We start from the raw sequence: 15,073 nt of genomic DNA on the forward strand, positions 1-15,073 counted from the left end.
CCCCCAGAACTGGTATTAAAAGGCCAAATAAAGGGGAATGTGCCTGTAATCCCAGCACTGAAAAGGCAGTTGCAGGAGGGTCCATGGTGCTTACTGGTCAGCCAGTTTGTCCATTTTGCTGAGATGCAGATTTTGTGAGAAACTGTCAAAAATATGGTTAGGTACCAAAAAGAGGGTTCAGTATTTCAGAGCACTATGCACACTTCCTAAAGTGCCAGATTCAGTTTTCAGCTACCCCATGTCAGCCCACAACCATCTATAACTCCAGTTCCAAGTGATCTGCTCTCATGTGGCCTCAGCAGGCATAGCATGCACAAAGTACACAGACATATAGCATACAGACAAAATAGTCATCAGATATACATAACTAAATCTTCACCACCTGGTGGTGGTACACACCTTTCCTCCCAGCACACAGATGCAGACACAGTCAGATCTTTGTGAATTTGAGGCCAGTCTGGTCGATAGAGAGAAGTTCCAGGACAGCCATGGCTACACAGAGAAACCTTGTCTTGAAAAACCAGCAAAGAGATAACATACACTACTTAGATGGAAAATGGATAGATGGATAGACTGACAGGCATGCAGACAGACAGTTAGAAGGAGGGAGTGGTGAGTGGGCAGGCACTGACACAGATGGTAACTGTTTTCAACAACATAGTCATGTAGGATGGTCTTGCTCTTCCTTTTACAGAAGCCTTGCAATGTGAGGAACAAGAGGCAGCAGCAGAGACATGTGAAAAAGGTGAAGGAAATATTTATTTGCGCCAACTTATAAGCAGGCTGAGTGAAAGAATCATATGGCATTCAAACAGGAGGTTTCATCAGAGTTGCTTACAAGAGCTTGAGTGAAGGTGGGAAAGATGGCTCAGAGGTTAAGAACATTGATTGCTCTCACAGGGCCCTGAGTTCCTTTCGCAGCAACCACATGGTGGTTTGCAAACCATCTATGAATGAGATCTGGTGCCCTCTTCTGGCAGGGAGATAAACACGTATGCAGAACAATGTTGCTATAATGAATTACTTTTTAAAAATGGACAATAGATGGTTGTACACACCTTTAATCCCTGCCTTAGGGACACAGAAGTTGGGGGAACTCTGTGAATTCCAGGTCACCTATAAAGACTCCCACATTGACTACACCTACTCAAAACTGACAGCTGCTCTTTGCCTGAAAATTTCCTCATGTTTTCCATGTTCTTTCTGCTCTCTGTTTCCTAGTCATTGATGATCCCTATTGGTTGTGCATACAAAACCTGCCTGAGACTCTGATTCAGTCTCTTGTATTACTGTGTCCTGGCATGTATGAGACCTCCTGTTGCTTGTCCATGATGTCCAAAGACACAGAGAATCCCTGTCTCGAAAACCCAAAGGAAAAGGCACTCTGATGATCTTAAAAATCTTGTATCATGCATTTCAGGTTCTAAGTAGTTGCTTATGTAAATAATTTACTTGTTTTTATTTTATGTGCATTGGTGTTTTGCCTACATGTATGTCTGTGTGAAGGTGTCAGATCTTGGAGCTATAGACAGTTGTTTGTGGCTATATGGATACTGGGAATTGAACCCATGTCCTCTGGAAGAACATTCAGTGCTCTTAACCTCTGATCCATCTCTACAGCCACACGTAGTGCATTTTACCACTGTGAACTACTCCATTGTGTAAATGTACAACATCTTCTTTCTCCTTACTTCAGTAGAAGGGCATCTAGATATTTTTTCCTGTCACATGACTAGTTGTTTTCAGGCTACACAAAACTCACTTTCCTACCTACAAGCTTAAGTGGATCATTAATCCATTTCTATTGTTTTTGAGGCAAGTAGCAGGAGTCATCTTTCAGTAGCAAGAATCATTCAAGAGTCTACTGATGAGCCAGTCTTGGTAGTGTACAACTTGAACCCCAGTGCTTGGATTGGGAAGCACAGACCAGCAAGTCTGACTTCAAGGCCACCTTGGTCTACATAGCAAGATCTAGGCCAGATTGAATTATATAGTAAGACCCTGTTCTCAAAAGAGTCTGTGATGCCTCCTAGAAATGCTTGTGTTGTCCACATGAATGAATTCACCTGGTGCTCCTGATGGCCCAGAGGATTCTTCTGGGCATAAATTGAGTCAAGACTTGATCTAATTCCCCTTGGTAGTTTGGACATGGAGAGTTCACATCCCCAGCTTAGCTTTTAGCCTGTGACTTGTTAACAGCCCTCTCTCTTCCTCTCTGTTGCAGATGGCTCAATGAAGAAAACAGAAGACAGAGACCCAACCCAGAGTGGCCAAGGGCCAGATGAGGGACAGGCCCCAGGTTGGCATGCAGAGTGGGGTGTAAACATAGATACACTTAAAGCCACATGGTTTATAGTGTTACCCTTGGGCTCTTTGTGTTCTTTCTCTGTGTAGTCCTGACTGTCCTACAACTATCGCTGTAGACCAGACTAACATCGAACTCACAGAGATCCACCTGCCTATGCCTATTGAGTACTGGCATAATAGGTGTGTGCTACCACATCCTAGCTGGACCTCTGAATTCCTATGTGTGTGCATGTGGGATTGGAGTGTGGTTTGCAGCACCACTTCAGATGACATGTAACCACTGAGAACTCCAGCTGCAGGAAATCAACACCTCTATTCTCTGCATTTACAAGTGCTCACAGGCACCCATGCAGGAGTGTAATTAGCAATTAAAAAGCCCTTTGTAAAAGGGTAGTCTGTCAGGGAGAAAGAAAGCTAAGGTTGACCTCTTTCACCCCACAGGCTACCACACATATAACCTTGGCTTAACCAAGTACTGAACACATGTTAACAGGCAATTCTACTGAATTGTATAGAAAGACATGTAGGAGGGTAATTTGGGGTTGCTCGATTCTACTTAACTATCCTATGTGCCTGTTCTTATGCTCCAATGTCCACAGAATTCCATTATTTTAGAGGGTAGATGATATTCAACATTAATCTGCAAAACGTGGGGACGTTTCGTTTTGAACTTTACAGTCATTTTGACAATTTCTAGGAGGTGAGCTCTTCCCGTGATATGGACTGCATTTAGTTGCTTGGATCTGTGTTTGGATATATATATATATATGTATATATATATATATATACATATATATATCTGTATTAATGAATTTGAGTTTGAGGTAAATTGTTCAGTCAGTACTATGTTAGCTGCTCCAGTTCCCAGAACTTGTATTAAAAGGACAAGTAAAGGGGAATGTTTCTGTAATCTCAGTATTGAGAAGGCAGAAACACAAAGGTCCATGGTGCTTGCTGGTCAGCCAGTCTATCCATGTTGATGAGATTCAGATTTTGTGTGAGACTCTCAAAAATACGATTAAGTACTAGAAAGCAGGTTCAGTATTTCATACCACTAGGCACACATCCAGAGGAGCCAGATTCATTTTTCAGCACCCCCATGTTACCTCAAAACCAACTGTAACTCCAGTTCCAAGTTATCTGCCCTCATGTGGCCTCAGAAGCCATAGCATGCACAAAGTACACACACATATAGCATACAGGCAAAATAGTCATCAGATATAAATAACTACAACTTCACTAGCTGGTGGTGGTGCACACCTTTAATCCCAGCACACAGAGGCAGACACAGCCAGATCTTTGTGAGTTGAGTCCAGTCTGGTCTACAGAGCAGAGTTCCAGGACAGCCATGGCTACATAGAGAAATCTTGTCTTGAAAAACCAGCAAGTAGATTACATACATTAGGTGGATGGAAAATGGATAGATGGACAGGTAGGCTGAGAGACAGGTTGGCAGACAGAGTGGTGGGAGGGCAGTCAGAGATGGACAGGTGGGTGGGCAGACATACAGACACAGAGACAGATGATACACCTATAAAAATGAATATGATAGTGATTTAGAAAAACAACAAAAGTCAACAGTGGAACCTCCTACATGGACCTTAATGTGTACATGGACCTCTACACACATGTACACATTTGAACATCATGGACAAGCAACCACATGTCACACCCTCAAACAATAGTGACTCCAAATACTGACACTCACTCAGCTATAGGCAAAACATAGAAAAACTCTAGCCAATATATGACGGGATTTTTATGTCTCTGACTTGTGCAGGTGACTAGAGATGCCTGACTTCATGTGTGCAACAGCAGTTTCACACATGTGTAGAGCACAGCATTTCTAGGCTCTGCCCCACGTCCTCCAGCTCGTTTTTGTGCCCCTCTTCCTCTGTGTCCTAATCCCAGGTGGGGACGCTAGCACAGATGGTATCTCTTTTGAACAACAAAGATAATCATGCAGGATGGTCTTGCTCTTCCTTTTACAGAAGCCTTGCAAGCTGAGGAACAAGAGGCAGCAGCAGAGACATGTGAAAAAGGTGAAGAAAATATTGATTTGCGCCAACCTATAAGCAGGCTGAGTGAGAGCGAGAGCATCATATGGCATTCAAACAGGAGGTTTCATCAGAGTTGCTAACGAGAGCTTGGATGAAGGCTGGAAAAATGGCTCAGAGATTAAGAGCATTGATTGCTCTCACAGAGGTCCTGAGTTCAATTCGCAGCAACCACATGGTGGCTTGCAAAGCATCTATGAATGAGATCTGGTGCCCTCTACTGGCATGGATATATACACGTATGCAGAACAGTGTTTATATAATGAATTATCTTTTTTAAAAATGGCCAAGAGGTGGTGGTACACACATTTAATCCCAGCAGTCTACAGTCAGAGGCAGGTTGGGTTCTGTGAGTTCAAGTCCTGATTGTTCTCCAGAGCATGTGCGAGGAGGACAGCCTCCAGAGACACAGAGAAACCCTGTCTTAAACCACCAAGAGAAAAGGCACTCTGTTGATCTTAAAACGCCTGGGTCATGCATTTCACATGCTAAGTAGTTGCTTATTTAAGTAATTTATTTGCTTTATTTTATGTGCATTGGTGTTTTACCTACACATATATCTGTGTGAGAGTGTCAGATCTTGGAGCTACAGACAATTGTTTGCTGCTAAATGGATACTGGGAATTGGATCCGTGTCCTCTGGAAGAGCAGTCAGTGCTCTTAACCTCTGATCCATTTCTACAGCCCCACCTAGTGGATTTTACCTCTAAGTCCTACTCCATTGTGTAAATGTACCACATTTTCTTTCTCCATACTTCAGTTGAGGGGCATCTAGATTTTTTTACAGGTCACATGTGTAGTTGTTTTAAGGCTACCCAAACCTCCCCCTTCTTATCTCAAACTTAAGTAGACCATGAATCCATTTTACTGTTTTTGAGGCAAGTAGCAGGAGTAATATATGAGTAGGAAGAATCATTCAAGAGACTACTGATGAGCCAGGCATGGTAGTGTACAACTTGAACCCAAAGCTTGGATTGGGAAGCACAGACCAGCAAGTCTGAGTTCAAGGCCACCTTGGTCTACATAGCAAGATCTAGGCCAGCTTGAATTATATAGTGAGACACTGCTCTGCAAAGCGTCTGTGATACGTCCCAGCATTCCTGCATTTGTCCACTTGAATGAATTCACTTGGTGTTCATGGTGGCCCAGAGGACACTTCTGGGAATAAAATGAGTCAAGACTTGCTCTATTTCCCTTGGTAGTTTGGACATGGAGAGTTCTCATCCCCAGGTGGAGTTTTTAGACTGTGTCTTACTAACAGCACTCTCTCTTCCTCTGTTGTAGATGACTCAATGAGTACCCCAGAAGAAGACAGAGAACCAATCCAGAGTGACCAAGGGCCAGATGAGGCTCAAGCCCCAGGTTTGCATGCAGGGTGGGCTGTAAACATGGATACACTTAAAGCCACATGGTTTAGAGTGTTACCTGAAATTAGAGCTCTGAGCTCTTTGTGTACTTTCTGATTTTCAACACAAGTTTTCTCTGTGTAGTCCTGGCAGTCCTACAACTATCGCTGTAGACCTGGCTAACATGGAACTCACAGAGATGCACCTGCCTATGCCTCTTGGGTACTAGAATAATAGGTGTGTTCTACCACATCAAAGTAGAACTCATGATTTCCTATGTGTGTGCATGTGGGATTGGAGTTTGGTTCTCAGCACCACATCAGATGATACGTGCCCCCTGGGAACTCAAGATCCAAGAAAACCTGACACCTCTATCCCTGCAATCATAAGTGTTCACAGGTACCCCTGCAGGAGTGTAGTAAGGAATTAAAAAGCCCTTTATAAAAGGGTAGTCTTTCAGGGGGAAAGAAAGCTAAGGTTGACCTCTTTCACTCCCACAGGCTAGCACACATATAACCTGCACTTAGCCATGTACCACACACTTGTTAACAGGCAGTTCTACTGAATTATCAAGATAGAGATGTGGGAGTGAAATTTGGGGTGCTCGATTCTACTTAACTATCCTATGTGCCTGTCCTTATGTAGTTATGTCCACAGACTTCCATTATTTTACAAGGTAGATGACATTCAACATTAATCTGTAAAACATGGGGACCTTTCCTGGTCCCATTGATTCTATCATGAGCTTTACAGTCAGGTTGACAATTTCTGGGATGTCAGCTCTTCTCTTGTTATGGACTACATTTAGTTGCATGGATCTGTGTCTGGATATATAGGTAGCTGTATTAATGAATTTGAGTTTGAGGTAAATTACTCAGTCAGTACTATGTGAGCTGCTCCAGTTCCCATAACTTGTATTAAAGGGACAAGAAAAAGAAATGTGCCTATCATCCAAGCGCTGAAAAGGCAGATGCAGGAGGGCTCATGGTGCTTGCTGGTCAGCCAGTCTAGCCATGTTGCTGAGATTCAGATTTAGTGAGAGACTCTAAAAAATATGATCAGGTACCAGAAAGAGGGTTCTGTATTTCAGAGCACTAGGCACACTTCCAGAAGAGGCAGATTCAGTTTTCAGCACCCCCATGTCAGATCACAACCATCTGTAAATCCAGTGCCTAGTGATTTGCTCTCATGTGGCAGAAACAGGCAAAGAATGCACAAAGTACACAGACATATAGCATACATGCAAAATAGTCATTAGATATAAATAACTACAACTTCACCAGCTTGTGTTGGTGCACACCTTTAATCCCAGCACACAGAGGTAGGCCTAGTCAGATCTTTGTCAGTTTGAGGCCAGTCTGGTCTAGAGAAGAGTTACAGGACAGCCATGGCTACACATAGAAACCTTGTCTGAAAAAACAGCAAATAAATTACATACATTAAGTAGATTCAAAGATGGATAGATGGATAGGTAGACAGGTATGCTGACACTTGGGAGGACTGAGTGGTAGATGGTGGGTGCTGACACAGATGGTATCAATATTGAACAACAAACAATCATGCATCATGGTTTTGCTCTAATTGCAGAACCCATGCAAGCTGAGGAACAAGAGGCAGCAGCAGAGACATGTGAAAAAGGTGAAGAAAATATGTATTTGCACAAACCTATAGGCAGCCTGAGTGAGATCATCTTAAGGGATTCAAACAGGAGGTTTCATCAGAGTTGCTTACAAGAGCATGGTTGAAGGCTGTAAAGATGGCTCAGAGGTTAAGAGCATTGATTGCTCTCACAGGGGTCAGGAGTTCAATTCCCAGCAACCACATGTAGGCTTGCAAACCATCTATGAATGAGAACTGGTGCCCTCTTCTGGCATGGAGATAGACATGTTTTTGAAAGCCCATTCTTTGCCAATTTGCTCATGGCTGCTCTCTGTCACTGGGTTCCTTGGGTTCAGTTCAGTGTTTACTATGGGTGTTTGCCTCTGCTTCCATCAGTCACTGGATGAAGGCTCCCGGACGGTTATAGACATCAAGTTCATTATCAGGAATGGCCATTTTAGGTGGTCTCTCCACTACTGCTTAGCTTGCCAATTGGTGCCATCCCTGTAGATCACTAGAGGTCACTCTGGTGTCAGATCTGTCTTCTAACATATGATTCCCTCTTCCCCCTATCCTACCCCCACTCATCCTTCCTGTTCCCAATGACTTACTGTCTCTTACTCTTCTCCCCCTCTCTTCTTCCCAGCTCCCACTCCCCCCACCACCCTTCGACGAGTTCCCAATCTGTTCATGAGATCTTGCCACATTCCTCATCTCTGGGGTACCATGGATATCTCTTGGGTTCTTTTCTGTTTCCCAGACTCTGTCAGTGGAAGTGTAGACTAGCACTCTCCTGATCCATGTCTAAAATCCATATATGAGTGAGTACATACCATGTTTGTCTTTCTGTGACTGGGTTACCTCACTCAGGATGGTTTCTTCTAGTGCCATCCATTTACCTGCGAATTTCAAGATTCCATTGGTTTTTTTCTGCTGCATTGCATAAATGTACCATATTTTCTCTATCCACTCTTCAGCTGAGGGGCATCTAGGTTGCTTCCAGGTTCTGGCTATTACAAATAATGCTGCTATGAACATAGTGGAGCAGATGTCCTTGTTGTATGAATTTGTCTCTTGTAGGTATATGCCTAAGAGTGGAATTGCCGGGTCTTGTGGTAGATTGATTCCCATTTTCATGAGGAATCTCCATACTGATTTCCAAAGTGAATGTACGAGTTGGTACTCCCATCAACAGTGAAGAAGTGTTCCCGTCTCTCCCCATCCTCTCCAACATCAATTGTCTTCATTGTTTTTTATTTTAGCCATTCTGACAGGAGTAAGATGGTATCTCAAAGTTGTTTTGACTTGCATTTCCCTGATGCTTAAGGATATTGAGCACTTTAAGTGTCTCTTGGCCATTTTAGCCTCCTTTATTGAGAATTCTCTATTTGGTTCTATACCCCACCTTTTAATTGGATCCTTTGGTGTTTTGGAGACTTGCTTCTTGAGTTCTTTGTAAATTTTGGAGATTATCCCTCTGTCAGATGTGGGGTTAGTGAATATCTTTTCCCATTCTGTGGACTGCCTTTTTGTCTTGTTGACTGTGTCCTTTGTCTTACAGAAGCTCCTTAGTTTCAGGAGGTCCCATTTGTTAGTTGTCCTTCTCAGTGTCTGTGGCACTGGTGTGTTATGTTCAGGAAGTGGTCTCCTGTACCAACTCATTGAAGAGTATCTCCCACTTTCTCTTCTACGAGATTCAGTGTGGTTGGATTTATGTTGAGATCTTTAATCCATTTGTACTTAAGTTTTGTACAAGGCGATAGACATGGAACCATCTGCAATCTTCTGCATACCAATACCCAATTATGCCAACACTATTCGTTGAAAATGCTTTCTTTTTTTCCATTATATAGTTTTAGTTTCTTTGTCAAAAAATCAAGTGTTCATAGGTGTGTGGGATAAAATTGTGGTTTTCAATTCAGTTCCAATGGTCTATCTGTCTATTTTTGTGCCAATACCAAGCTGTTTTCAGGACTATAGCTCTATAGTAGAACTTGAAGTCAGGTATGGTGATTCCTTCTGAAGTTGGTTTACTGTAAGTGTTTTGCCTATCCTGGGCCTTTGGTTTTGCCATATAAAGTTGATTATTGTTCTTTCAAGGTCTGTGAAGAATTGTGCCAGAATTTTTATAGGGATTGCATTGAATTTGTTGACTGCTTTTGGCAAGATTGCCATTTTTATTATGTTGATCCTACCAGTCCAAGAGCATGGTAGATTTTTACATTTTCTAGTATCCTCTTTGATTTCTTCCTTTAAAGACTCAAAGTTCTTGAAATACAGGTCTTTCACTTCCTTGGTTAACATTATCCCCAGATATTTGATGTTGATTATAGCTATTGTAAAGGGTGATGTTTCTCTGATTACTTTCTCAGCCCCTTCATCATCTGTATATAATAGGGCCACTGATTTTTTGAGTTAACCTTCTATCCTGCCACTTTGCTGAAGGTGTTTATCAGCACGAGGAGTTCCCTTGCAGAGTTTTTCGGGTCACTTCCTTAAACTATCATATCATCTGCAAATAGTGAAAGCTTGACATCTTTTCCTATTTGTGTGTACTTGATCTCCTTTTGCAGTCTTCTCGTTGTAGCTAGAACTTCAAGGACAATATTGAAGAGATATGGAGAGAGTAGACAGCCTTGCATTTTTCTGATTTAGAGGAATTGTGTGGAGTTTCTCTCCATTTAGCTTAATGTTAGCTATTGGTTTACTATATATTGCTTTTATTATGTTCATGTATGTTCCTGTTATCCCTGATCTCTCTAGGTCCTTTATCAAGAAGGGGTGCTGGATTTTATCAAAGGCTTTTTCTGCATCTAGTGAGATGATCATATGGTTTTTCTTTCACAGTTTGTTTATATGTCAGATAACATTGATAGAGTTTCTAATGTTGAACCATCCTTGCATTCCTGGATTGAAGCCTAGTTGATCATGGTGGATGATTTTTCTGATGTGTTCTTGAATCCGGTTTGCTAGTGTTTTATTGAGTATTTTTGCATCAATGTTCATGAGAGATATTGGTCTGAAGTTCTCTTTATTAGTTGTATCTTTGTGTGTCTTGGGTATCAAGGTAATTGTAGCCTCGTAAAAAGAGTTTGGCAGTGAGCCTCCTGCTTCTATTGTGTGGAACATTTGAGTAGTATTGGAATTAGCTCTTTGTATTTCTGGTAGAATTCTGCACTAAAGCCATCAGGGCCTGGGCTTTTTTTTGATTGGGAGACTTTTGATGACTGCATCTATTTCATTAAGAGTTATAGGTCTGTTTAGATTGTTTATCTGCTCTTGATTTAGTTGTGGCAAGTGATATCTATCCAGGAAATTGTCCATTTCCTTTAAATTTTTGAATTTTGTGGAGTACAGATTTTCAAAGTATGGCCTGATTATTCTCTTGATTTCCTCAGAATCAGTTGTTATGTCCCCTTTTTCATTTCTGATTTTGTTAATTAGCATGCTCTCTCTCTCTCTCTGTCTTTTGGTTAGTTTGGACAGAGGTTTGTCTATTTTGTTGATTTTCTCAAAGAACCAACTCTTTGTTTCATTGATTATTCTCAATGTTTTCCTGGTTGCTACTTGATTGATTTCAGCCCTCAATTTGATTATTTCCTGGCTTCTGCTCCTCTTGGGTGAATTTGCTTCTTTTTGTTCTAGAACGGTCAGCTGTGCTATTACTTCTCTAGTATGACAGTTCTCCAGTTTCTTCAGGTGGGCACTTAGTGCTATGAACTTTCCTCTCAGCACTGCTTTCAATGTATTCCATAAGTTTGTGTGTGTTGTGTCTTCATTCTCATTGAATTCCCGGAAGTCTTTAATGTCTTTTTTTATTTGTTCCTTTACCCAGGGATGGTGCAATTGTGCATTGTTCAATTTCCCTGAGTTTGTAAGGTTTCTGCGATTTGTGTTATTGAATTCTAATTTTAATGCATGGTGGTCTGAGAAGATACAGGGGGTTATTATAAATTTTTGGTATCTGTGAAGATTTGCTATGTTTCCTATTGTGTAGTCAATTTTAGAGAAGGTTCCATGTGGCGCTGAGAAGAAGGTATATCCCTTTGTGTTTGGGTGGAATGTTCTATAGATATCTGTTAAACCCTGTTGGGTCATAACTTCTATTACTACTTTTGTTTCTTTGTTAAGTTTCTGTCTGGAGGTCCTGCCTAGTGGTGAGAGCAGAGTGTTGAAGTCTCCTACAATTAGTGTGTGAGATTTTATGTGCAATTTGAGCTTTAGTAATGTTTCTTTCAAAAATGTAGGTGTCTTTGTATTTGGGGCATAGATGTTTAAAATTGAGACTTCATCTTGATGAACTTTTCCTTTGTTGAATATGAAATGTCCTTCTTCATCTCTTTTGATTTTAACTTGAAGTCTAGTTTGTTAGATATTAGGATTGCTACACCCACTTGTTTCTTGGGACTGTTTAATTGGATAATCTTTTCCCAACCCTTTACTTTGAGATACCATCTGTCTTTGATATTGAGATGTGTTTCTTGTATGCAGCAAAAGGATGGGTTCTGTCTTTGTATCCATTCTGCTAGTCTGTGTCTTTGTTTTTCATCGAAAGGGTTTATTGGAATGAAGCAGCTGGACAACCAAGCTCAGCATACACAGGGTTTATATAGGGATTCTTGGGAGCAGGGTAGTTTTTCCAGGATAGGGATTGTCCGGTTTCAGTGCTGAGCTCAGATTGGCTAGAGCTTCTGCTCAGGGATTGGTTAGTTTTCTGCACAGAATTAGGGTCAGATTTGGCTCTGGTTTCAGGGCCAAAGTGTTTCTTTCTCTGGTCTTTTTTACCTTTTGGCTCCAAGTTTAGGGTCAGGGTGCATTTCTTTCACAGACTCTGATTCCAGGGGCAAAGTGTGTTCCTTTGGCACTGGTTTCAGGGTCAGGGTGCATTTCCTTGGTTCTGGTTGCAGGGCCAAAGTGTGTTTCTCTGGCTCAGCTCAGGGTGTGTGTCTTTGGCTGGTCCTTTTTCCCCATGGTCAGACCTTTGCCCAATCTAATAAGCAAAGGACACAATGAACAAGACAGAAAGGCAGTCCACAGAATGGGAAAAGATATTCACTAGCCCCACATCTGACAGAGGGCAAATCTCCAAAATTTACAAAGAACTCAAGAAGCAAGTCTCCAAAACACCAAAGGATCCAATTAAAAGGTGGTTGTACAGAACTAAACAGAGAATTCTCAATAGAGGAGGCTAAAATGGCCAAGAGACACTTGAGAAAGTGCTCAACATCCTTAGCCATCAGGGAAATGCAAATCAAAACAACTCTGAGATACCATCTTACTCCTGTCAAAATGGTAAAGGTATTCAAACAGTCGAACCTTCCTCCTTTTGGCTGGAAGAGGGAGACTTGTCCCAGCTGGTTTTCGTGTATGCTCTGCAGAGATTGCTGGAGACTTTCTTCCAAATGCAAGTTCACAGACTCATTTATTACATTTCTCCAGGTGTAGGTGGGCTCTTCTGGGGGTGAGATCCCATAGAAGCTGGGATTGCCTCTGATGTGGTGAGAGTAATAGTGAGTCATGTGATTTTCTGGGAAGTACTGAAGTCCTCCAACTGAGTGCTGCAACACCTCCAAAGCATCATCGAATTCCTGACCCAGACTGTCTTGTTCAATACAGGTCTGTTGCAACAATGGCGAAACTCAGGAGTTCATTTCCATTAGTGGGTTGTCTCCGGTTGAGGAAGCTCCGAGGTAAAGCCCTTGCTGCTAGCTTGCACAAGGCTCTGGGCTCAGTAACTACTTCTGTCCAACGCAGCATCGGAAATCATGCAACACAGAAAGCAGCTCCTCTTCCCAAGGCTTCTAGTCTGTGTCTTTTTATAGGCAAGTTGAGGCCATTGACATTGAGGGATATCACTGACCATTGATTGGTGATTCTTGTTTGTGCTTGATTTATTGGTAGTGAAGTTATTTTGTGTAGTTTCTCCTTCCTTTTTTCTTTTGGTGTTTTGTAAAGTGGGATTATATATTGCCTGTGTCTTTGTGTGTGTAGTTATCTTCCTTGGATCTAGGTTTTCCTTATAGCACTTTCTGTAGAGCTGGATTCATGGATACATCTTGTTTAAATCTGGCTTTGTCATGGAATATTTTGTTTTCTCCATATATGGTAATTGAAAGCTTTGCTGGATATAGTAGTCTGGGCTGGCATCCTTGTTCCCTTAGCGTTTGTAGGACATCTGTCCAGGATCTTCTGGCTTTAATAGTTTCCATTGAGAAGTCAGGTGTAATTAGGATAAGTCTGCCTTTATATGTTACTTGGCCTTTTTTTAGCTGCTCTTAATATTTTCTCTTTATTATGTAGGTTTGATGTTTTGATTATTATATGGCGAGGTGACTTCTTTTTCTGGTCCAGCCTATTTGGTGTTCTGTAAGATTCTTGTATTTTCATAGGTGTATCCTTCTTTAGGTTAGGGAAGTTTCCTTCTATGATTTTGTTGAATATGTTTTCTGTACCTTTGAGCTGTATTTCTTCGTCGTCTTCTATACCTATTATTCTCAGGTTTGGCTTCTTCATGGTCTCCCATATTTCCTGGATATTTTGTGTTAGGGATTTGTTGGTTTTGAGATTTTCTTTGGTTGACGACTGTATATCCACTAATGAGTCTTCAACACCTGAGATTCTCTCTTCTAGCTCTTGTATTCTGTTGGTGATACTTGATCTGTAGTTCCTGATCATTTACCCAGCTTTTCTATTTCCAGCATCCCCTCGTTATGTGTTTTCTTTATTGTTTCTATTTCAGCTTTCAATCCTTCAACTATTTGAGTTGTTTCCTTCATTTGTTTGGCAGTTTTTTCTTGCTACACTTTAGATTCTTTGAGAGATTTGTCTATTTCTTAAATTTTTCTAGCATTTCATGGATTTTGTGTATTTTTTCTTCTATTTCTTTAAGGGATTTCCTCCTTTCTTCTTTGAGGGTCTCTATCATCTTCAAGAAACAGTTTTTAAGGTCTGTCTCCTGTGCTTGATCTATGTAGTGCTTTTCATGTCTTGCTGGTGTTGGTTTTCTAGATTCTAGTGGGGTCATGTTGGACTTTCTATTGCTGAGTGAGCTCTTATTCTGTCTTCTTCCCATCTCTTTTTCCAGTGGGTGCAGGTGGCGCCCTTCTGTCTCCACTGGTCTCCTTCTTTCCTGAAGCTGAAGCTGGGATCCCCGGAGGTTGGGGCCTGGAAGGGCTGATGCCTTTCCCGTGTGGGCAGATCTTCTGGATACCAGAAGCAGGCCTACGGAAGATTGAGGGGATGGGTGTTGGGAAGAGGATGGGGAGTATGGCCCCTGAGACTCAAGCTCACCTGAAGGTGGGAACGGCAGAGGTTGGGCACTGGAAGTACACAATAGATGGTTTTTTAAGTAATTTACTTGTTTTTATTTTATGTGCATTGGTGTTTTTCCTACACATACGTCTGTGTGACGGTGTCAGATCTTGGAGCTACAGACAGTTCTTTGCAGCTATATGGATACTGGGAAATGAACCCGTGTACTCTGGAATAGCAGTCAGTGCTCTTAACCTCTGATACAACTCTACCACCCCACGTGGTAGATTTTATCACTGAGTACTACTCCATTTTGTAATTGTACCACATTTTCTTTCTACAAACATCAGTTGAGGGGCATCAAAATTTTAGCCAGGTCACATGAGTAGTTGTGTTCAGGATACCCAAACCACATCCTTCCTAGCTACAAACTTAAGTGGATCATTAATCCATTTTTGTTGTTTATGAGGCAAGTAGCAGAAGTCATCTTTGAGTAGCTGGAATCATTCAAGA

At 41.6% G+C, this 15,073-nt stretch overlaps 1 protein-coding gene across 50 annotated transcripts in view; it reads left to right on the top strand.

Annotated features, from left to right (window-relative positions):
- Nucleotides 1–15,073, top strand: part of Nlrp5 (NLR family pyrin domain containing 5) — a 172,788-nt gene that overhangs the window by 26,343 nt on the left and 131,372 nt on the right. For 38 of the 50 annotated variants that reach the window (XM_040733959.1, XM_040733993.1, XM_040733992.1 and 35 more), the window contains 5 exons: nucleotides 695–745; nucleotides 2,225–2,299; nucleotides 4,299–4,349; nucleotides 5,649–5,726; nucleotides 7,298–7,348. In XM_040733959.1, the coding sequence (XP_040589893.1) occupies nucleotides 695–745; nucleotides 2,225–2,299; nucleotides 4,299–4,349; nucleotides 5,649–5,726; nucleotides 7,298–7,348 (306 nt within the window). The remainder of the gene's footprint in view (nucleotides 1–694; nucleotides 746–2,224; nucleotides 2,300–4,298; nucleotides 4,350–5,648; nucleotides 5,727–7,297; nucleotides 7,349–15,073) is intronic. The other 12 variants (XM_040733956.1, XM_040733986.1, XM_040733949.1 and 9 more) reach the window with 6 other exon arrangements.

Source organism: Mesocricetus auratus, unplaced genomic scaffold, assembly GCF_017639785.1.
Source record: "Mesocricetus auratus isolate SY011 unplaced genomic scaffold, BCM_Maur_2.0 Super-Scaffold_100037, whole genome shotgun sequence".
Taxonomy (NCBI): domain Eukaryota; kingdom Metazoa; phylum Chordata; class Mammalia; order Rodentia; family Cricetidae; genus Mesocricetus; species Mesocricetus auratus.